The 23,868-nt window shown below is 39.2% G+C and overlaps 2 protein-coding genes across 4 annotated transcripts in view; one reads left to right on the forward strand and one right to left on the reverse strand.

Annotated features, from left to right (window-relative positions):
• The first annotated feature begins 17,345 nt into the window (after positions 1-17,345).
• Positions 17,346-18,487, forward strand: LOC114040845 (cytochrome c oxidase subunit 6A2, mitochondrial). Its single transcript, XM_027859050.1, has 3 exons — positions 17,346-17,668; positions 17,928-18,064; positions 18,348-18,487. Exons 1-3 carry the CDS (start codon positions 17,593-17,595, stop codon positions 18,429-18,431), a joined length of 297 nt encoding a protein of 98 aa, XP_027714851.1. The 5' UTR covers positions 17,346-17,592; the 3' UTR covers positions 18,432-18,487.
• A 1,914-nt stretch (positions 18,488-20,401) lies between these two features.
• Positions 20,402-23,868, reverse strand: part of ITGAD (integrin subunit alpha D) — a 30,033-nt gene continuing 26,566 nt past the window's right edge. For 2 of the 3 annotated variants that reach the window (XM_027859046.1, XM_027859047.1), the window contains exons 24-30: positions 22,998-23,076; positions 22,703-22,810; positions 22,517-22,594; positions 22,142-22,255; positions 21,915-22,016; positions 21,560-21,670; positions 20,934-21,332 (exon numbers count right to left, since the gene is read on the reverse strand). In XM_027859046.1, the coding sequence (XP_027714847.1) occupies positions 21,219-21,332; positions 21,560-21,670; positions 21,915-22,016; positions 22,142-22,255; positions 22,517-22,594; positions 22,703-22,810; positions 22,998-23,076 (706 nt within the window). In that variant the 3' untranslated portion in view covers positions 20,934-21,218. Of the gene's footprint in view, positions 20,581-20,933; positions 21,333-21,513; positions 21,671-21,914; positions 22,017-22,141; positions 22,256-22,516; positions 22,595-22,702; positions 22,811-22,997; positions 23,077-23,868 lie in introns of those variants that run through there. The other variant, XM_027859048.1, reaches the window with a different exon arrangement.

The following is a 23,868-nucleotide window of genomic DNA, read 5'->3' on the forward strand; positions in this document are numbered from 1 at the left end:
CACTGCCATGCTGTATGGGGCAACTAGGTGTTACAGCGGTTAGAGCTCTGGGCTTGGACTCAGGAAGACTTGAGTTCAAATCTAGCCTCAGACACTTACTAGCTATGTGACCCTGTGCAAGTCACTTAACTTTTGTTTGCCTCAGTTTCCTCATATGAGCTGGAGAAGGAAATAGCAAACCACTTCAGTATCTTTGTCAAAAAAAACCCCCAATGGGGTCATGAAGAGGCAGATATGACTGGAGTGATTGAACACATTATTATTAGGTCTTTCCCATCCCATGAAATGTCCCCCATTCGTTCTAGCCAATGTTAGGTTCTTGCTCCTTCCTCTTCCCCACTTCCCATTCCAAATATACTTCCTGTAACCTTCTACCACTCAGAATCAGTTCCCCACCTCCCATTCCACTCTAGGCCCAACTCCTCAAATCCTTCAGCCTTCTCTCAGTTCCCCTCTTCTTCATTATGTCTTCCTTATTCCTTTTCTCTCTAGTACTCATCTCTAATCTCTTCACACTCTTCCACTTACCTCTTCCCTCTCATCCCTTTTGCCCCAGGAGATGCTAGAGGGTCCTAACTCTAAGTAGTACCATCATACCAGGAGAAACAATAGCTACCCTCTTCACCTGTCTTGTGTGCAGAGGGAAATCCTATCTACTGGCAATCCATTTTGGCACCAGAATACTTAGGTGAATGAGAAACCCTACATCTGTTTTGTGTTATCCAGAGCTTCTTTACTCTTCTTCTTCTTCTTTTTTTTTTTTTTTGGCAAGGCAATGGGGTTAAGTGACTTGCCCAGGGTCACACAGCTAGTAAGTGTCAAGTGTCTGAGGCCGGATTTGAACTCAAGTCTTGCTGAATCCAGGGCTGGTGCTCTATCCACTGCCCCATCTAGCTGCCCCAGGCCAGAGCTTCTTCCTGGTCTAGTACCAGAAGACTCACCTGATAAACTTTACCCTTGTTTGGAGTGTGAATGGGTTTTCACATAGTGTGTGTCTCTGGCCAACCACTTCATGATTGTACTTTGGAGTTGTGGCCTTTTGCCTACCCTGAGTGTGGGAAATGTTTCAAGAGTAAGGGTTCTTAACTGGGAGCCTGAAGTTAAAACACTTTTTTTGATGGCTGTTTCATTTTAATTAGTTTCCTTTGCAATGCTGTGGATTTTATTTTATGCATTTAAAACATTATTCTGAGGGAAAAGTTCATAGGTTTTGCCAGATTGCCAAAGGAATACATGGCACCAACAAAAAAAAAAAAAAAAGAAAGAACTCCTGCACTAGAAAGAAACCCTAGCATTGTCCACAGTGCAGCAAGTGGTTCAACTAGATCTCCAACCTCTTATGGCAAAAACTCTAATAAAGCAAGAACATAGGGGACTTTTTGGTTGTTCTAAAAACTAGAACTCTCTGCAACAAAGTATTATGGTTACCTTCTCTCTTCTCAACACCCACTACTTTATAAAAACTGTACCACTGATCATTCCTCAGAACTCCCTTTTTTCCCCCCTATTCTCTTCTTCAACCTTAAACCTTAGTATTTATTTATTTATTTTTTGCTGAGGGAATCAGGGTTAAGTGACTGGCACAGGGTCACACAGCTAGTAAGTGTGAAGCATCTGAGGCCAGATTTGAACCCAGGTCCTCCTGACTGCAAGGCCGGAGATCTATCCACTACACCACCTAGCTGCCCCAAACCTTAGTATTTAAAGTGAATTAGAGAGATGGTGGTTGGAGGTTATATGTAATGGTGGTACAGATGTGTTCTGAGGAGTCATTTTGATTGATTTCTCCTTTGACTTTTAAAAAAATTAATAAAACAAAATATTGTGTTTCTTTTTTAATATTCAATTTTGTTTTATTTTGAGTTTCAAATTCTCTTTCTACCTTGACCCTATCCCTTCCCACAATGAGAAGGCAAGAAATACAATATTAATTATGCATATGAAGCCATGCAAAACATTTCTGCATTAGTCTGTGTTCCAAAAAAAGGAAGGAAGGAAAGAAGGAAGAAAGAGAAAAAAATTTGCTTCAATCTGCACTTTGAGTTTATCAGTTCTCTGTCTGGAGGTGGATAGTTGAATCTTTTGGAATGATGGTGGCTCATTGTATTGATCAGAGTTACTAAGTTTTTCACAGTTGATTGTCTTTACAATATTGTTGTTGCTATTTAGATTGCTCTGGTTCTGCTCGCTTCACTTTGTATCAATTAATATAAGTCTTCTCAGGTTTTTCTAAAACCATCTCCTTTGTCATTTCTTATTGTACAATAGTATTCCATCATAATCACATATTGCAACTTGTTTAGTCATTCTCCAATTAATGGCCATCCCCTCAATTTCTAGTTCTTTTGCCACCACAAAAAAAAAAAACTCAGAACTGCTAGAAATATTTTTGTACATATAAGTTCTTTTTCTTTTTCTTTGGGATATAGACCTAGTAGTGCTATTGTTGGGAAAAGCGTATGCACAGTTTTATAGCCTTTAGACATAGTTCTAAACTGTTTTCCAGAATGGTTGGACTAGTTCATAGCTCCAGCTATTTCCCCCCATCCCTCCCAGCATTTGTCATTTTCCTTTTCTATCATTTTAGCCAATCTGATGGGTAGGGTATAGTATCTCAGAGTGGCTTTAATTTGCATTTTTCTAAATATTAGTGAGAATATTTTTTCATATGACTAATTATAACTTTGATTTCTTCTTCTGAAAATTACCTGTTCATATTCTTTGACCATTTATCAATTGGAGAATGGCTCTTATTCTTATGAATTTGGCTTAACTCCCTATATTTTTGAGAAATGAGAGCTTTATCAGAAAAACCTGCTGCAATTCCCTCCTCCCATCCCCTCCCCCCCAGTTTCCTGCTTTTCTTCTATTTTTGGCTACAATGGTTTTGTTTGTGCAAAACATTTATAATTTATTTATAACTTGGGGCAACTAGGTGGTGCAGTGGATAGAGCACCAGCCCTGGATTCAGGAGGACCTGAGTTCAAATATCAATCTCAGACATATAACACTTACTAGCTGTGTGACCCTGGGCAAGTCACTTAACCCCATTGCCTAACCCCCCAAAAAAATTTGTAATTTTTTTATTATAAATTACATGATTACGATTATCCATTTTACCTCCCATGAACCTCTCTATCTCTTTGTTTGCATGAAGTCTTCCCCTATACATAGAGCTGATGGGTAATTTCATCTGTGCTCCACTAATTTGCTGACATCACCCTTTATGTCTAAATCATATACCCATTTTGAACTTATCTTGATATACAGTGTGAAATAGACAGTGGCGTATGTCTAGTTTCTGCCAGATTGTTTTCTAGTTTTCTAGCAGTTTTTGTCAAATAGTGAGTTCTTGTGCCAATAGCTGAGATCTGTGGGTTTATCAAATACTAGATTACTGTGCTCATTTACTTCTATATATTGTGTACCTAATCTATTGCATTGATCAACCACTGTATTTCTTGCTTCTTGTTGTTTAGTTCTTTCAGTCATGTTTGACTCTTCTTGACCCCATGTAGGGTTTTGTTTGCAAAGACACTGGAGTGGTTTGCCATTTTCTTCTCCAGCTCATTTTACAGAGGAGGAAACTGAGGCAAACAGGGTTAAGTGACTTGCCCAGGGTCATACAGCTAAGAAGTGTCTGAGGTCAAATTTGAACTCAAGAAGGTGAGTCTTCTTGACTTCAGGCCTGACCCTCTATCCACTGAGCCACTTAGTTGCCTCATTCTATTTCCTATCCAATATTAGATTATTTTGATGATTATAGCTTTGTAGTATAGTTTGAGATCTAATACTACTAGGCCTCTTCCCTTCATATTTTTTTTTTCATTGATTCCCTTGATACTCTTGACCTTTTATTCTTCCAGTTGAATGTTATTATTTTTTCTAGTTCTATAAAGTAATTCCTTGGTAGTTTGATTAGTGTGACACTGAATGAGTAAATTTATTTAGATAGTATTGCCATTTTTATTATATTGGTTTGGCCTACCCAAAAGCAATGAATTATTTCTCCAATTATTTAGGTGTTTTTATTTGTATTGATTCCTTTGTAGTTGTGTTCATATAGATCCTAGATTTGTCTTAGTAGTTAGACTTCCAAGTATTTTGTACTATGTACAGTAATTTTAAATAGAATTTCTTTTTATTTTTTCTTGCTAGGTTTTGTTGGTAACATATAGACATGCTGATAATTTGTGTGGGTTTATTTCACATCCTGCAACTTTGCTGAAGTTGTTGATTGTTTTGACTAGTTTTTTTAGTTGACTCTTTAGGGTTCTCTAAGTATACCATCATATCATCTTCTAAAAAGTGATAGTTTTGTTTCCTCATCAACTATGCTTATTCCTTCAATTTCTTTTTCTGGTCTTATTGCTGTAGTTAGCATTTTTATCACAATAATGAATAATAATGGTAATAATAGACATCCTTGTTTCACCACTGATCTTATTGAATAGACTTCTAGTTTATCCCCATTGAAGATAATACTTTCTCTATCCCAAGTCCTCCCCTTCTTTATAATGGTAGCTGGTGAATATTGTGTAATCCTGACTGTGGCTACCCAGTATTTGAATTCTTTCTGATTACTTTCAATATTTTTTCCTTGACTTAAGGGTTCTGGATTTTGTCTAGTATATTCTTGGGAATGTTCATTTTGGAATTTCTTTCAGGAGGTGAGTGGTGGATTCTATCAATTTCTACTTTGCCCTCTGGTTCTAAGATATCTGGGTGTTTTCCTTTATAATTTCCCACTTCTGATTTTTAAGGAGTGTTCAGTATTTTTTTTTTTACCTCTTTTATCAAGCTGTTCATCCTCTTTTCATAACTTTATTATATAGCTCTAATTTCTCTTCCCAATTTATCCTCTGCTACTCTAATTTGGTTTTGAAATCATTTTTTGCTCTTTTAATTTGGTTAAGTCATTATCTTCTCTGTTTGTGTCTTGACCTTCCCTGTCACCATAGTAGCTTTTTATGATCAAGTTCTTTTTTGACTGTTCACTTTTCCAGCCTATTTCTTGATGCTGGACTGTCATCTTCCCGCATGTGCGTAGGAGTAAAGGAGAATTGTGGGAATACTTCATGGTTGGGGTTTGGCAAGGCATAATCAGCTAGAGATTCAAGAATGGTGGATTGGGAAATATGGAAAGTGTAGCCAGAGCAGGGGTGATGGCTTGCAAGAATACTGAGAGGTGGAGGGATTGGAGGTTATGGCGAAGATGAAGAATATGATTGCCATAGTAAAGCATAGGGAGAAATGGAATGCTGAAAGATTATGATTGGATTTCTGACCAAGGTGAACACTTGAACAGAATTTGTATATTCTTCTTACACAACAGAATTATAATAAATAGCAAGGTTTCCCCCCACATCCTTCTTCTTCCTTTCTACACTAATATATTCCTCTCACTTTCTCTTCTATTTCCTTTCTTAAAGTCCTCAGAATAAAACAAATCTACCCTAAGGGCTACTATTTTTTTTTCTTATTTAACTCTCTCAATATTTTTTGAAGGCAGTAAGATTCTATGCCTATATTAGAATGTTAGCACTACATCATCATATAGCTCCTTCCAATTGCTCAAATAAATTTACCTTTCTTGGTTTCTCTGGACTCTTAATGTTTGTATTTCCAAGTTCCCATTCAGCTCAGATCTTTTCATCAGAGATGTTTGAAACTCCTCATTCTTTAAGGTCTATTTTTCCCTCTCTAGGATTCAACTCAGCTTTGCAGTATAAGTTACCTTCGGTTCTGAGGCTCTCTTTTATTTTTTTGGAATATTTTATGCCAAGATCTCCTCCCATTTATAGTAGTAGCTACCTAGTGTAGAGCACTATGGTTCTTTAGTACTTGAACTGTATCTTTTTTTAATTAATTTATTTTGATTTATCAACAATCACTTCCATAAGCTTTTGAGTTTTAAAATTTTCTCCCCCTCACATCCCCAAGATGGCATGCAATCTGATATAGGCTATCCATATACAGTCCTATTAAACATTTACACATTAGTGATGTTGTAAGTAAGAATTAGAACCAATAGGAGGAACTATCAAAAAGAGGAAACAAAACACAACAGAAGAAAAAAAATAGAAAATAGTATGCTTTGATCTGCATTTAAACTCTAGAGTTCTTTCTTTGGATGTGGATAGCATTTTCCATCATGAGCCCTTTGGAGTTGTCTTAGATCCTTGTATTGCTGAGAAGGGTTATGTCTGTCAATATTAGTACCTAACTGATTATGTTATTCCTATCTTGAACCAAATTTGATGAGTAAGGTTCAAACAATGCTCATCTCCCTCCCTTCTTTCCCTCTGTTTGTAATAGGTTTTTGTGCCTTTTCCTGTAATGTAATTTACCCTTGTCTGCCTCCTCCTTTCCTTTTCTCTCAGTATATTTTCTTAGTTAGATCAGATTAATCCACTTACTCGGATCCATTTAACCCACTTGATTAGATCTTTTTAAATCATTATGTCAAAGTCAATTTATATGCACCTTCTTTATATATACTCCTTTAACATGGTATAATAACAATATAGTTCTCAAGGGTTACAAGTGTCATCTTCCCTTGTAGGGATGTAAACAGTTTGCCCTTATTAATAACATGTTTCTTTCTGTCCTGTTTACCTTTTTATGTCTCTTTTTTTTGTTAAAAAATTTTTATTAATTTATTTTTAGTATTCAGCATTCACTTCCACAAGATTTTGAGTTCCAAATTTTCTCCCTATTTTGTCCCTCCTCACACCCCAAGATAGTATGCATTTTGATATCCCTTGCCCTAATCTGCCCTTCCCTTTCAATTTTCCTGTAGGGCAGGATAGATTTCTATACCCCATTTCCTGTATATCTTATTTCCCAGTTGCTTGTGAAAACCATTTTTTTAAACATTTGTTTTTAAAACTTTGGGTTCCAAATTTTCTCCCTTCCTCCCTCCCCACCCACCGTCATTTAAAAGACAAGCAACTCAATACAGGTTATACATGTGTAGTCATGCAAAACACTTCCATATTAGTCATATTGTGAAAAACTAAGTATATTTTCCTTCATCCTATTCCACCCCCATTTATTCTATTCTGTCTTTTGATCCTGTCCCTCCTTAGAAGTGTTTGCTTCTGATTACCACCTCTCCCAATCTGCCTCCTCTCTATCATCCCCCTGCTCTCTTGTCCCCTTCCCCTCCTATTTTCCTGTAGGATAAGATAGATTTCCATACCCAAATGAGTGTGTATGTTACTCCCTCCTTAAGCCAAATCCAATGAGAATAAGATTCATTCATTCTCTCTCATCTTCCCCTATTTCCTTTCCACTGTAAAAGCCTTTTCTTGTCTGTTTCATGTAAGATAATTTACCCCATTCTACCTCTCCCTTTCTCCTTCTCCCAGTATAATCCTCTCTCACCCCTTAATTTTATTCTCCAGATATCACCCCTTCATCTTCAACTCACCCGGTGCCCTTTATCTATCTATCTATCTATCTATCTATCTATCCATACATACATATAATTTTTTCCCTCCAACTACCCTAATACTAACAAAGGTCTCATGAGTTACAAATATCATCTTTCCATGCAGAAATGTAAACAGTTCAACCTTAATAAGTCTCTTATAATTTCTCTTTCCTGTTTACCTCTGCGTGTTTCACTTGAGTCTTGTATTTGAAAGTCAAATTTTCTATTCAGCTCTGGTCTTTTCATCAAGAATGCTTGAAAGTCCTCTCTTTCACTAAATGTCCATTTTTTCCCCTGAAGGATTATACTCAGTTTTGCTGGGTAGGTGATTCTTGGTTGTAATCCTATCTCCTTTGTCCTCCGGAATATTATATTCCAAGCCCTGAGGTCCCTTAATATAGAAGCTGCTAAATCTTGTGTTGTCCTGATTGTGTTTCCACAATACTTGAATTGTTTCTTTTTGGCTGCTTGCAATATTTTCTCCTTGAATCTTGTATTTGAAGATCAAATTTTCTGTTGAGCTCTGGTCTTTTTATCAGGAAGGTTTGGAAGTCTCCTATTTCATTGAATATCCATCTCCTCCCCTGAAAGATCATGCTCATTTTCACTGAGCAGTTGATCCTTGGTTGTAATCCAAGCTCCTTTGCCTTATGGAATATCATATTCCAAGCCCTATGGTCTTTTAATGTAGAAGCTGCAAGGTCCTGTGTAATCCTGACTGTGGTTCCATGAGATTTAAATTGTTTCTTTCTGGCTGCTTGCAGTATTTTCTCTTTGATCTAGTCATTTTGGAATCTGGCTGGTATATCCCTTGGCGTTTTCAATTTGGGATCTCTTTAAGGAGGTGATTGGTGGATTCTTTCTATGGCTATTTTACCCTCTGGTTCTAGAACCTCAGGGCAGTTTTCCTTTATGATTTCCTGAAAGATTCTGTCCAGGCTCTTTTTTTCATCGTGATTTTCAGGTAGACTAATAATTTTTAAATTGTCTCTCCTGGATTGATTTTCCAGGTCAGTTGTTTTACCAATGAGATATTTTACATTTTCATCTGTTTTTTCATTCTTTTGTTTTAGTTTGACTGATTCTTGCTCTCTCATAGAATCATTAGCTTCCATTTTCCCAATTCTAATTTTTAACAAATTGTTTTCTTCTATTAGATTTTGTACCTTCTTCCCCATTTGGCCAATTGTATTTTTTAGGGACTTGTTTTCTTCAGTGTACTTTTTTTTCCAGTTGGCCAATTATTTTATTTTTATTTTATTTTAATTTTTTTCTTTTTTTTTAGTGAGACAATTGGGGTTAAGTGACTTGCCCAGGGTCACACAGCTAGTAAGTGTCAAGTGTGGTCTGAGGCCAGATTTGAACTCAGGTCCTCCTGACTTCAAGGCTGGTGCTCTATCCACTGTGCCACCTAGCTGCCCCCAATTATTTTTTAAGGACTTGTTTTCTACAGTTAATTTTTGTCCTTCCTTTTCCAAACTATTGACTCTCTCTTGCATACTTCTAATTTTTTTCCCATTTTTTCTTCTACCTCTCTCATTTGACTTTTAAAATCCTTCCTGAGCTCTTCTAAGAAGGCTTTTTAGGCTTCAGACCAGTTCATATTCCCTTTTGACGTTCCAGATGTGGCTTTGTTGACAATGGTGATCTTTTCAGAATTTCTGCCTTCATCTTCACTCTTCCCGTAATAAGAATCTATCGTAAGTTTCTTTTTGCTCATGGTATTTGCTTATTTCCTGGCCTTTAAAGAGATTGGGCTCTCCTGCTGGGGAGCAGAGGGCACTGACCCAAGCTTCTTGTGTTGGGAGCTTACGGCCTGGTCGCTGGCTTTGTGTGCTGGGGCCTCCAATGCTGGCAGTTGGAGGCTGTAGGGTTCTGGCAGCTTACCTGGTGTTGGGCTGGAATCAGCAACACTGGAACTCTAGGGGTAGGATTGGGTAGTGTGGCTCCTGGAGATTTCCTGCTCACCCAGGTCTTTTCTTCCTTTTGCTTTCTTTAGCTCCTTTCAGATGGATGTTGCAGGATGTTTATCCACCTGGGGCCCCTTGGAGCGCTGCTTCCCTTAGTTTTGCTGAGGCACTGGGAGACTTGGTTGCCATAGAATGCCCAGGCACCTGGTGGTTTTCCAAGCTGGTTTCTGCCAGTTCCCCCACCCTCACTGAGACACTTAGGGGTCCAGGTGTTGGTGTTTGCCTGCTCCACCACCTGGGTTTCAGGATCTCCTCCTGGTGTGCTGAGGGAGGGGCTTTCTACTAGCTTGTTGGGATGCTTCCCATTCTGTACTACTCCCCTTCCCCCAGGGCAAGAGGGACCTTTCCTGTTAATCCCTCAAGCTACCTGGGCTACTGGACTGCTGCACCCCATCTTTCTTCTGGCTCAGCTGTTTCAGGGTTTTTCCTGGGGCAATATTTTCTGGGCTTTCAGAGGTTAATAAGGGAGGGTAAGAGTGATTTACTTTTTACTCCACCTTATTGGCTCCTGGAAGCGGAAGTCTCCTTGAACTGTATCTTTCTGGATGCTTTTCGTATTTTTTCTTTTGACATTGGAGCTTTATATTTTGTATATGACATTCCTTGGACTTTCCTTTTGGGGCTCCTTTCAGGAGGTGATTGGTAGATTCTTTCTATGTTTTGCTCTCTGGTTCTAATAGATCTGGGTAGTTTTCATTTAAAATTGTTTTACAAACCATTTGTGATTGCTTGAAAGATAGTGTTCAGGCCTTTTTTTTTTTTATCATGGTTTTCAGGGAGTCCAGTGATTCTTACATTATCTCTCTTTGACCTGTTTTCCATAGAGGTTTTTTTTTGTTTTGTTTTGTTTTGTTTTTTTAGTGTCAAATATCAAGTTCCTTGGTATTTGAACTGCTTCTTTCTGGAGACTTGCTAATCTGGTTATTTTACATTTTGCTGCAACCTGGGAATCTTTTAATTTTGTAAATATTTATCCATTTCATTTAAATGATCAATTTTGTTCCATCAGCATCAACAAAACTACCCCCTCTGTTCTTCCGCCTGTTTTATTTCATTCCCTCTGTGATCCTTGAAGACATTGGGATTTTGAAGGGTCACTTGTCTCTTCTCCTTAAATTATAATGCAAGCACTTAATTACCATATAACTCCTTAATGTTCAAATGTATTTACTTTTTATTCTTATGTTTGTATTTCAAAGTTTCTACTCAGTTCTGGACTTTTTATCAAGAATTTTTATAGTTCTTCTATAATATTAAAGATGCATTCTATCTCCCACTCCTTCCCACCCTCATCCTCACCTGTGACAATTATAGTCAATTTTGCAAGGTAAATTATTATTGATTGTAAATCTTTATCTTTTGCCTTCTGTAATATTGTATTCCAAGATTTTCTGTGCTTTAAGGAAGGTATAGTTGGTTGCTGACAAGTCTTGTGTGATCTTTCCTGGGGTGCCTTAATACTTGATTTTCTTTCTGACTGCTTGCAGTATTTTTTCTTTGACCTGAAAGCTTTGGGTTTTGGCTAAGTGATGGGAGTCTTCATTCCTGGGTGTTTTGTTGTTTGTTTGTTTGTTTGTTTTTTAAAGGAAGCCAGTAGGGTTTCCTCCCCACCCCAAATTTTACTTTGCCCTCTGGTTCTTATAAAGCTGTGCAGTTTTCATTTATGCTTTCATGAAATAGGATTTCCAGGCTTGTACTGGATATGGTTTTCAGGGAGTCCAATGATTCTTAAATTCTCTCTCTTTGACCTATTTGCTATATCAGATGTATTAGAGAGCAGAATATAAGGTAATTTTCTTCTATTTTTTCATTCATTTTGAGTTCGTTTTATTTTATCTTATTGAATCATAGAGTTTTTGAGTTATTTGGTCAATTCGAATTTTTAGGGAGTCCACTGTTTGGGTAAGGTTTCCTATATTCTAAACTATTTGTTCTCCTTTCAGTTTTCTGTCCAGAGTTCTTATTTAAATTTTTATCTCTTATTTTATTTACTGGGGACATTCTTACAGTTTTTGTGGCCAAGCCATTTCCCCCCTTTTGCTTATACTTCTTGTGGACTTACTCTTTTCTGGCTTTTCTATTTAGATGACTCAGCTTTCACAATTTCTTTGTAGTATTCAGTATCTTTTTATGTTTATTCAGATCTCCAGTCTGAGTTCCTGGTTTAGAGCATTGTGCCAAGGCAAGGCCAGGGCACCCCCTTCTGCACTCTTAGATGGGTGGTTAGGTGCTATTTGGTCCTAATCTCAATTTCCTGTCTTGTTGCTAGTTTTCACCTCTCCCCCTCCTTCCCCTTGTATGTCTGGGCTCAGAGAACCAGCAGGCTTCAGTATCCCCAACTAGTTCTGAGGTTGACTATCTCAGGGCAGGGTGCTACTATGGTTTCCTGTTTCCTTCTGGTGCTTCCTGGGTCAAGGCATTGACAGACCATTAGCTTGTTCAACTGAGCTCTTGCTGGTTTTTCTTGGTTAGTGCCTATCTTTCAGCACTGTGACTTCTGGCTCTCTTTTTGTTCAGTCTTGGGCTGAATGAAAGAGCTTACTAATGTTTCCCTTTGAATTTCTTGATTATTTTTCTGTCTTGTGTCCTTTAGATTATTGCTAGAGTATTTGGGAGACCTAATATCCTCCATCCTTTTTCATGTAACTTTCTTAATTGGAGCCCTTAGTACTATCAATAATCAGCATCAGTTTCTGTAAATAGAAAATGCTCCAAAATGAGTAATTCACTACTCTAGTGCCACCTTGTGTACAGTCTAGGTTAGTTACCTCACTTGGTTACAGGATCGTGAAAACAAGGCCATGATTTTGGGATTAATCCTACAGGAAGAAAGCTTCAAACTCAGTTCCAGCTCTATAAACTAGAGCCCTGCTCAGCTGACTTACACTGGTTAGAAGGGTAATTGAGCAACAGCATATCAAAACAGGCTCTGTAGAAACACTTTTAAAATTGCATGTTCTAATAACTATAATCAAATAGTATCATCTTTTTATACAAAGGACAGCAATAGTCTTTTCATTGATACAATCCAGAAATAAGAAAGGAATATGAACAGTGGATTTGATAGGATTGGGGAAGAATCTATAGCAACTCTATTTCTGTAATTTGTGAATAAAATATTAGCTCTTGACTTTTTAATAGACAAATCTGCAACTTCTGATCAGAAGTGATTGCATATTTTCTGAGAATATCTCAGAATACAGGTCACATCTCTTTTAATTTTGAGCTTCTTCCTTTCCCCAAACCCCAGTAACTGCCCTATACATTTTTGAAAATACTAAAGTATTATGTTATAGACAAACTAGTAACAAAATTCATAGAATGGCAAAAAGGGCAAGAACCTCAAGGGAAATCATGAAAAAAGGTAGGAATGAAGGAGGCCTAGTAGTACCTGCTCCAAAGAAGTAATTCTCAAAACAATTTGGTATTGCTTAAAAAACAAAGATTGAACAATGGAACAGATTAGGTATAAAACATATAGAAACAAAGCCTATTATTATCTGATAAACCCAAAGGCCCTAGCTACTAGAAAGACTCACTAGTCTATAAAAATTACCGATAAAATTAGACAATAGTATGAAAAAAATAGATTTGCAACAATACCTCTTATGCTAAGATAAGCTCCAAGTGGTTATGTGAACTAAATATAAAAGATCATATCATGAACAAATTAGAAGAACAAGGAGAAAAATTACCAGTCACAACTATGGATAGAGGGAAAGTTCATGACCAATTAAGGGATAGAGAGGATCACAGAAAATAAAACAGGTAATTTTGATTACATAAAATTTAAAAGTTTTTGCATAAACAAATTCAATAAAACTAAAATTAAAAGTGAAACAACTGATGAAAGATTTTTGTAGTGAGTTTCTCTGACAAAGGCCTAATTTCCAAGTTATATAAGGAATTGATCCAAATTTATAAGAAAAATAACCATTCCCCAATTGGTAAAAAATGGTCTAAGGATATGAAAGGGCAGTTCTCAAGGTAAGTAAGCCAGACTATCTCAATTCATACAAAAATAATGCTCCAAATCTCTACTAATTAGGGAAATGCATATTAGAGCCAATTCCGAGATTTTTTCCTTATAACATTCAGACTGGCAAAGATGACAGAAAGTGAAAATGACAAATGTTGGAGGAGCTATGGGAAAACAGGCACTGACTGATGCACTGTTGGTGGAAATATGAATGGGCCCAGTCATTCTGGAAAGGAAATTGGAATAATATACAAAAAAGTTACTAAATAGTGCTTTGACCCAGCTAGGCCACTTCTAGGTTTGTACTCCAAAGAGACTAATGAAAGAGGAAAAGATCCTAGATGTAAATATATACATATATATGTACATATACATATGTGTGTGTATGTGTGTGTATATATGTGTGTGTGTGTATATATATATACATATATATATATATATATACATATATACATATTTATGGTGGCCCAAAGCTGAAACTTAAAAAGATACACCATTAATTAGGAAATGGCAGAACAAATTAAAATCCTGTTAACAATATATACATATATGCACCTATATGCATACATATATGTATAGATATTATCAAAGCCCTTCATAACCCAGCACCCTCACCACCTTTCCAGTGTTCTTCTACTTTATACCTCCCCACTCCCCAGATAGTCTTTGATCCAGTGATGATGACCTCCTCGCTGTTCCATGAGCAAGACACTTCATCTCTCAGTTCTAGGTATTTTCACCTATACCTGGAATGCTCTCCCTCTTTTCCACCTCCTGGCTTCCCTCGCTTCCTTCAGATCTCAGTTGAAATGTCACCTTGTACAGGAAACTTTTCCTAATTCCTGTTAATTCCAATGCCTTCCTTCTTTTAATTATTTCTTGCTTATCTTACCTATAGCTTGTTTGTACATAGTTGTTTGCATGTTATCTCTCCCATTAGATTGTGAGCTCTTTGAGGGTAGAGGTGTTCTTTTGCCTTTCTTTGTATGCCCAGTGCTTAGCACAGTGCCTGGGACATATCCCTCACATTTGTCCCCTTCTCTCCACTTACAGCCCCCCCCCCCCCCCCAAGCCCCATAAACTCATACCATCTCTTGCCTGGATGATTTTAATTGCTTTTTAATTAGCCTTTCTGCCTCAAGTCTCTTCCCACTCCAATTGTTCCTCAACTCAGATGCCAAAGTGATTTTCCTAAGGCATAGATCTGACTATGTTACTACAAATAAACTCCACTGGCTCCCTATTACCTCCAGGAACAAACATGAAATGCCCTATTTGGCATTGCAAGCCCTTCACAAGTGGGTTCTTACTACTCTTCTAGTCTTCTTACTCTTTAATTCCTTCTAGGCAGGATCTTGCTAATCCATGTACTTGCTGTCCATCATCTATGGTCATTCATCTCCTGACTCTGTGTCATTGTATTAGTCATCCCTCATGCCTAAAATGTTCCCTCCTCACCTCTGCCTCCTGCCTTCCCTAGATGTGTTCAGCTCAAATCTCACCTTCTTCTCACCTTTCCCCCACCTTTCCATCTAAGATTACCTTCTGTTTACACTGTTTAAATCCTGTCTGTACATAGTTACTTACATGTTGTTCCCCTTATTAGAATATGAGCTCCTTGAGAGCAAGGGCAGTGTTCTTGCTTTCCTTTTGCTTTGTATTGCTTGACACAGTGCCTTGCATATAGTAAGAGCTTAACAAATGCTTATTGACTATTCTCTCCTAATTCTCCCTTGGGACTGCTCCTTTTTCAGGCCCTTGGCTGAATCTTTCATCTCCTGCCCTTAATCCTCTAAGGCTTGGCTCTTGACTTTTTTTTCTCTATACTTTCTCTTGTTCATCTTATTTGATCCTGCATGTTGAATTATTATTAAACTACCATCTCTGCATGTGACATACATACATACATATATCTATATCTATGTATCTATGTATGTATCTGTCTATTCCTAATCTGTTTAACTCCAGCTCCACATGACCAACCCAACTGCAGGTTGGATGGACATATCCCTTAAATGTCTCATTGGCACTTTACCCCAAATGTGACTCATCTTATACCCTCAGACTTCCCCTTCTCCAAAGTTCCCTTTTGTTGTAGAGCAGGGATTTTTTATCTTGGGTCTGTGAACTTTAAAAAAAAATTATAATTATTTATTTCAATACAGTTGGTTTCCTTTGTAATCATATGTATTTTATTTTATGCAGTTGAAACCATTGTTCTGAAAAGGTGTCCTTGATACATTAAAAATCCCTAGTTGTAGAGGGTCCCAGTTTTTCTGGTCCACAATCTTAGAGTAATTCTCAATTTTCCCTTTATCGCACCCCACCTACCCTGTCCAATCAGTTGCCAGATCAGGACTTTCTACCTTTATCCTTTTATCCATTGCCTTCTTTCCATTCTTACTGCCATCATCCTAGGTCAGGCCTTCATTACCTCTTGCTTGGGCTACTTAATTGATCGACTTCCAATCTGTGCTCCTTGTAACTTTGAAAATAATCTTTCTAAACAACTGGTCTGACTTTGCTTTCACTTCCTGCTCAAAAACTTTCAGGGGCCCTCTAGTGCCAATGTGGCAAAATGCAAACTCCTTAGCCGGATATTCAAGCCTTTTCACAGCTTGGCTCTAGCCTGCCTTTACAATCTCATTTCATATCCCTTACCTTCATACATTTTGCATTCCAGGCAAGCTAGACTACTACCTCCTCCCTAGATTTCACATTTAATCTCTTGGCTACCTGCATTTGCACAAACCATCATTCCTATATCTGAAATACTCTCCTTCCTCATCTCTGCCTGTTATATAATTCTTACTTTCTCTCAAGGCTCAGTTCAGGTTTTACTCTTGGAGCTTTCCCTGATTCCCCCAATTTTTTGGTGCTCCATTTACTTCGAATTTTACTTATTTCTGCACGTATTTGTCTTCCTAATAGAATATGAACTCACTGAGGGCAGGTACACTCATTTTAATCTTTATATCTTCAGCTTCTAGCACAGCCTAATAGTCATGCACGAGCATCATGTTTACTGAATTGAACTGAATTCTTGAATAAGACATTCACAATGTCATAAGCTTGAAGCTTTTTAGCAGTTTACAAACCTCTTCCCTCTTTCATTTCTGGATCTTAAACAATATTTTCCAACATTTTTTGCTACTCTTTTGGTCCTAAATTTGAATTTATGCCACTGAGCATCAGTTAAGTGTAGTTAATTTGGTTTGAATATCTTTTCAAGCTCTTCATACAATTCCTCTACTTTTTCCAGAAGCAATGAGAATGTTGGGTGGTCTGGAAACTGCATCCTCTGAGCTAGGGATTTTTAGTCTGAGGAAGAGGAATGAGAGGGAATAATAGCTGTCTTCAAATATTTAAAGGACTGGAAAGATGGATTAGATTAATTCTATTTGACTTCAGAAGGCAGAACTAGGACCAATCATAGTTGTAAATTAAAAGGAGACATGCTGGCTTTAACACAAGGAAGAACTTTCTAACAATGAGTCTCCAAAAATGGAAAGGATTGACTTGTAAGGTAATGAGATTCTCTTCCTGAGTTATTCAAGCAGAGACTGGATTAACACTTGTGAAGTTTGTATTAAGTGATTCTTTCATTAAGTGGTTAGTTGGACTGAATGTCTCTAAAGTGCACTTCCACTCAGATTCTGTGAACTCTTAAGTATGTGGCCTAGACCAACCAGTCTGGTTCACTTATTCTTTGTCATACTTCCCCTTTGAGTTATAGGATGTTCCACTTTTTTCTACATCTCCTGCATTCTTTGGTGGTCTCAGTTCCTCTTGTTTACCTCCCCCCCTTTGTGAAACCTTCACACTCCTTACATGGAAACAAATAGGACAGTAAACAAAGTATCCTTCCCACAAAAGGGGAACAGAGGACATTTGCTAAAACTTTTTTAGCAGTGCAAAATTAAGCAGGAAAGTGTTGTATTGAAGTTGAAATGTCCTCATGCCAGAGTAAGTGCTACAACATGGTTGTGATGGAGGTAAATAACCAGCAAAGAGGGACTTTTTGGCTCCCTGTACTTTTCCAGAAGAGCAAGCACAACCCCATAAATACAGACACTTCTCTAAAAATAGCTACCCCATGTCTGAGACCTAACAGGTGATTGGCCCAGGGACAGTAGGAATGTGGGACTCAGTGAAGGAGACTCGGAGGGCAGTGGTCTGTTTCTCAGTTTCTCTCACTGGGCAAAATGATGGCTCTGCGTTTGAGGCCCTTGAGCAGGGGACTGGCTACTGCGGCCAAGGAAGAGCATGGAGGAGCAGGAGGTGAGTCATAAGGGGCAAACATTGGCATCCTGCTCTTTACTCTCCCTTTCCCTGTCCGACCTCCCAACCTCCATTCCACTCCCAGTACCCAGGCACCCAACTCATCCCTCCTCCGAAGCGAACTCTTTGCATTTCCTGTTTGTATTTAAATCAAATGATCTTTTTCACGGCCTGGGGAAGAATGGGCTCTATTCCGTCTCCTCTGTCCCTCACTTCTGCTCTGCTCCTTTTCTTTTCTACTCTTGCCTGATTTGGTCAGCGAAAACCTGGCGTCTGCTGACCTTCGGGCTCGCTCTCCCAGCGGTGGCTGTTTGCACCCTCAACTCCTGGCTCCACTCAGGTCACCATGAACGGCCTGAGTTCATACCCTATCACCACCTCCGCATCCGTACCAAGGTATCGCAGGAGCACCTGGGTGGGGGGAGGGCGGAGATGGAGGATGGTGGAGGGACGGGTGGAGACCCCGAGGCCGGGAGGTCGGGGGAGGCGACAGCTGCTGGCAGGACTCCTGGGACTTGGGAGAGCCTAGCGAGAGCAGAGAGCACCAGGACTTTTAAAACCCCACAATTATCTGTTAATTTCTTTTTAAGATTCATTTTTTAAAATTGAGCTCCAAATTCTGGTTCTTTTCTTTCTTTCCTTTTTTTTTTTTTTTTTTTTGGTAACTCTTTTCCCACAGCCTTATTCCTGGGGTGACGGCAACCACACCTTGTTCCACAATCCCCGCATGAACGCTCTGCCCACGGGCTATGAACACCCCTGAACCCGGGCGCCCTTGAAGTTCAATAAAGACTGGCCAACCAAGGCCCCCCGTGAGAACCGCCAGCTGAACGTTTTTAAAAACTTTTCAACGCGCATGTCCAGTGTGGAGGTGGGGGGCGGGGGGAGGAGGTGAAGCTGGGGAGGAGCTGAGGAGGGCAAGCAACTCGAGACCCAAGTTCAGGAAGCTGAGGCAGAGCTTTGGAACGCGTGCCCTAAGGCTCCCCTGTCCCTCCCCCCCAATCCCCTCTTCCGGAGGCACCCCTCACCCTCTCATCTCACCAACCCAGAGCCCTGACTTTCACTCTATTGTACTTACTATGTAGGGGTACATACTGGCTTGCCTTAGATCGGGGTCAGGCCACCTAATCTCTTCAAACGAGAGAGAAATGGAAGTTTAGAAGGCATTTCCTTAGTGTTGTGAGTGCAAGCAGGTAGTATTGAAGTGTGTATGGCTTTGGGGGGCCTAGTCCTGTGATTTCATAGGATCTGGAGGAGACCCCAGAAGCCATTTAGTTAAAATTCCCTCATTTTGCAGTTGAGGATAACAGCTCAGGAAAGGTTATTGAATTGCCCTGGAGTATAACAGGCAGATTGAGAGGTGAGATCTGATGCCAAATCTCATTTAGGGTGGGGACAAGTCCTGTGACTTCCCAGCTGGCACTTTTTCTCCACTCTCACACTTCTCACTTTTCATATAGGGAACTCACAGTTTAGAAATTCCCTCCAAAGATGCAAATAGACTGTAATTTATAATCTCCCAGAATTACCTAGGGATGCTGAGAGGTTTTTGCTTGTCCAAGACCACAGAAAAGTGGCCTGTTCTCCCAGACCAGTGTCTGGGACCAGCTCTGACTGTTCTAATGGGCCTCATTGCCCCTAACTAGGTGGTGTACTATCCCCCAACCCCAACTTTTCCCCTTAAAGGCAGAATTAGGTGCCTTTACCTCTTCTGCTCTCCAACACAAAAAGAGAAAAAAACTTAATGCCTATTTTCTCTAGTAAGGAGAGAAAATTTCCATGGGTAGAAAGGTGGGAGGGCCATATTGGGTACACCACACTTGTTGATAATTACACCAACCTCTTTCTAACTGCTTCTTGGTTTATTTTCTTATTAATTCTCATCCTGAGTTCTAAGGGAATTGAAGAATATGTTCTGATAATGCCTCAAAAATCCATAGAATTTTATGCAGTCTCATATTAATTGAATAGCTGTGGGCCCCCAATTTATAAACCAACTAGAGGTAGATCTTTACCTCATGAATTTTTGCTCTTCTTTCTCAATATCAATCCTTCCCAGGGGTGGGGAACTTTTGGCCTCAAGGCCACATGCGGCCCTTTAGGTCGTCAAGTGCTGCCCTTTGATTGAATCCAAACTTCACAGAACAAATCCCTTCAGTAAAAGGATTTGTTCCAGAAAACTTGGTCTCTCTCAAAAAGCCGTACCCAAAGACCTAGAAGGCCACATGTGGTTCCCCACTCCTGTCTCTTGTCTCATAGGCCTAAATAAGAACAAATGTTACTGGAGATACAATTTAACATTGTAACAAACAATACAAAGACATACTTAAATATTTCAACAATATATCAGTTGTGAGAAAAATCTCAGCTAGAGTAACTTCTAACCATCAGTTGCAACTACTGATTTCCTCACACTGCAGTTTACTGGAACTATAATCTCATCGTTGAGCTCCTTCAGAACGGCAGTCAAAATCTTTCAAGAATTCTCTTCAGGATAACTTTTCTACAGTATGTCTTCTATACAAAATAAGAATTAAACTCACTCATCTCAAAAATGTTTCTATAGACTCTTTATCCTTGACAATTAACTTAGTCTCTCAGGAAAGAAGTTTTCTTAGTCTTTTCTCTCTGTCTGGCCATGACAGTGAACTCCTTCCAGAATGTGTTAAGCTTTAACTCTCCAACATTCTATTCTCTCTTAAAAATCATTAGAACAGGATTGATTGCCAAGCTAGAGGAGGGGGAGAGACATAAAGAGAAATTGAATAATCAGGACATCGTGGAAAAAAGGAAGAAAATGGTTTACTGCAGAAATATTGGGAAGTGGAGAAATGATGGTAACAGGGGGAAACGAGAGGTGAAGAAAAAAGAAGTTGGAAAGAAGGGATAGATGGAAAAGGCGAACAGGGATCCTTGTCAGAAAAGGTAGATAACATGGGATGCAGTGGGTAAAAGTAAGACAATCCCTGCTGTTAAAGAGCTCACATTCTACTGGAGGAGATGAAACAAACGGAAAGTTTCAGCTGTAAGTCAGATGGAAAGGTCCCACAGTGCTTAGGGTGCAGTGGCAAAGCAGATGATGCTTTTTCACTGTTATTTCCAGTCTTAATGATATAATAGCAGTAGTCTGTGTGAAAGAGACTACTTAATAGAGTTTCTTATGTACTTCCATGCACACAGAGAAACAGTTTTATTGACACAAGCAAAATTGCACACTCCTAGTGTAAGATACTTGGCACATGAAAAGAAAACACAATGGAAAGCATACATTTCCCATTCTCATTTAATATAGCAGGTAGTAATGTGGCATTAACTAACAGGGAAGCCAGAAGCTATTTGCATAGAGGGAGTTTCACGTGTGTTTCTTCCTTTGTAAAAATGGATAGACATAGGAAAATGCAAAATTTCCATTACTCATTGGGGAAAACAATAGTATGTGACAGGAAAACAAAATTACCCTGCATATTTGACATCCTTTCTGAGTTTATCCAAATGAGAATACAGTTGTATACATAGCCCTCATATGGAAAGATTGATTGACAGGAGAAAGTTACTCTAGGGTAGGCAGATCATCTGTTAAAAAGTTGGGAACCTCATTGCTGAAGTGGGCACTCTGGGTGTTTTCTGCTATCATTTCTTTGTAGTGACGTTTAAAGAAGCCAAGCTAGAGGAGGGGGAGAGACATAAAGAGAAATTGAATAATCAGGACATCGTGGAAAAAAGGAAGAAAATGGTTTACTGCAGAAATATTGGGAAGTGGAGAAATGATGGTAACAGGGGGAAACGAGAGGTGAAGAAAAAAGAAGTTGGAAAGAAGGGATAGATGGAAAAGGCGAACAGGGATCCTTGTCAGAAAAGGTAGATAACATGGGATGCAGTGGGTAATCTTACCTTGGAGAGCCCAGATGTTATGAGCACCAGCAACAGAAGTCCCCCCACTGTACTGCCAGCAATAAGAGGGATGGGGCTGTGAATTTCATATTGCTCCAGGATTGTTTCTGTCTAATTCCATGGAAGAACCCATCAAAAGAGATCAGACATCTTGCTGACAAAACCTCATTGCCACCTCAGACCTTGAGCCCCATGCTTATAGAAATTTTCCCTTACCACCACCCCTAATATCTGCCCCAAGTTGGGGAAATTCTCCAGGCCCCACTCCTACTACCAGTTGGCTATCATTTATCATGATAGCACTATTGAATCTTACACCAAGAGCAGAGTTCACCACTGCCTGACCTACACATACCTGGGATTTCAAAAAGGTCTCCTGTCCTTGAAATTGGGAATATACCAATTCATTAAAAATTATTTCAGCCAAACTTCTGACCAGCAACTTCTTCTGCAGTGTCTGCCAAATAGAGGTTGGAATTACTGGTTCTGGGGGCAGCCATAAAACATAGGAAATGTGCCTGGCTCTGAGGTAGGAAGAACAACTAGCTCTGGATAAAATTTTCATTTGCAATCCATACTTACTTGGCTGACCCAGTCAAAGCTGAGGTTGCCTTTGAGAGTGAAGTCAAATTCTTCTTGGACACCAAAAGAGGAGATATTACATGTAATTTTGAGGCAAACTGCAATGGAACAGTCCTGGAAGGGAGGAAACAGGCAAAGCTGGGGGTGGTCAGCTTGAGGGTGGATAACAAGAAATAAAGAATGCAGATTTGTCTGATTTGAGGTATAGTGAGTATTTGCAGGCCAATATTATATTTCTATATACTGTCACAGTGATATGATTCCAACTCTGAAATTGAGAAATCCAATTGTTTCTTTATCTTTCTTTACTCCCCCCTCCTCAGTCTCCACCATGGGTAGCTGGTTCTGGGGGCAGATCCTAGGATTAATTCTCACCAGCACAGGACTTGTCTGAATTTGGGTCTGGAAATCAGAATGCCTGGGGAGTTTCCTCTCTGGGACACATGAAATGTTCTAGAGAGAGAGAGAGAGAGAGAATACCATTGGTGAAAGAGTATAATGGACACTTGGTTTGAGGGCAAAGATATATGATTACTCTGGGATGGGAGGCAAGAACCCCACCTGGGAGGAATTGACTGTGGTCACATCCCACACAATCATCCTATTTAGCTCCACAGGGACCCAGAAGTTAATGCTGCTGGGTAGATTCTGCTTACTCAGGTTGTTCACCTGCCAAAAGAAAAAATAAACCTCAATGTGACCAGTGGCAGATTCTCAATCCTTCATCCCAAATTCTTTTTCCATTTCAGTCCTTCCCAGAGCCACTTGGCTACTCTTTCCCTATTCTTCCCCACTGGCCACTGGCCTTTTTCATTCCCCAGCCAGAACCTGGAAGTTGTGTTCCCCATCCTCTCACTTGGTATCTGTGCTTGATCTCTTGGCTTTTCTTCTCCTCAGAAGCAGAGAAATTTAAGTACTTAGTGGATTCTTCCTTGCTGGAGAGAGAGGAACTATAGGTGAAAAGCAGGTCTTTGGGAAGCCCTCAATTGTTCCCCTGACTTAGTGTGTCTACATATTGGATTAACGCACAATCCCATGGGGACTAAATTGTGGATTGTGCACACAGAAACATGCAAAACGTGTTCATGCCAATATGGCACAAGAGTCCCACCACAACTTATAATGGATATTTACATAGCACTCTAAGGTTTCCAAAGCATTTTGCTACATCGTCTCACCTGAGTCTCCCAGTGATCCTGGGAAATGGGTACTAAAGAAATCATTATCCCCATTTTACAAATGAGGAAATTGAGGCTAACAAAGGTTAAGTAATTTGCCCAAAGCTAATTGTGTCCAAGGGAGGACTCTAACTCAGGATTTCCTGACAGATTTGCAGTTCAGCATTTTATCATCCATTATGCCATGCTGGCTCTCATAGAAACGGGTAAATGTAGGCTGTGGGCGTATAGGGACAGTAGGTAGGTCTGAGTGCTTAATGTGAGTTGCGAATAGGCATGCAATATGAACATAGATTGCAAGTAGTGCAACTGAAGAGGGGAGTTATTGGTGTGAAAAACAATCCTTTTACTGGTGTATTCATAGAAATATATAGATGTGAATCAGTATTCAATATGGAGTCTAGAATCCTAGAATATCAGGGCTGGAAGAGATCTTGGAGATCATTTAATCCAACCTCTTCATTGTGTGGCTGAGGAATCTGAATTTTAGAGTGGTGCTCCCAGATAGACAGATAATTAACCTAGGCCAGCCTTACAGACAAGCTCAAA

The sequence above is a fragment of the Vombatus ursinus genome, unplaced genomic scaffold, assembly GCF_900497805.2.
Source record: "Vombatus ursinus unplaced genomic scaffold, bare-nosed wombat genome assembly UNPS02014158.1, whole genome shotgun sequence".
In the NCBI taxonomy this organism is placed as follows: domain Eukaryota; kingdom Metazoa; phylum Chordata; class Mammalia; order Diprotodontia; family Vombatidae; genus Vombatus; species Vombatus ursinus.

Excerpts from the sequence above, each read along its gene's own strand:
- LOC114040845 (XM_027859050.1), top strand. The coding sequence starts at position 17,593 with ATGATGGCTCTGCGTTTGAGGCCCTTGAGCAGGGGACTGGCTACTGCG. Across the intron at positions 17,669-17,927 it reads AGAGCATGGAGGAGCAGGAG|CGAAAACCTGGCGTCTGCTG; the intron begins GTGAGTCATAAG and ends TGATTTGGTCAG. Across the intron at positions 18,065-18,347 it reads ACCTCCGCATCCGTACCAAG|CCTTATTCCTGGGGTGACGG; the intron begins GTATCGCAGGAG and ends CTTTTCCCACAG.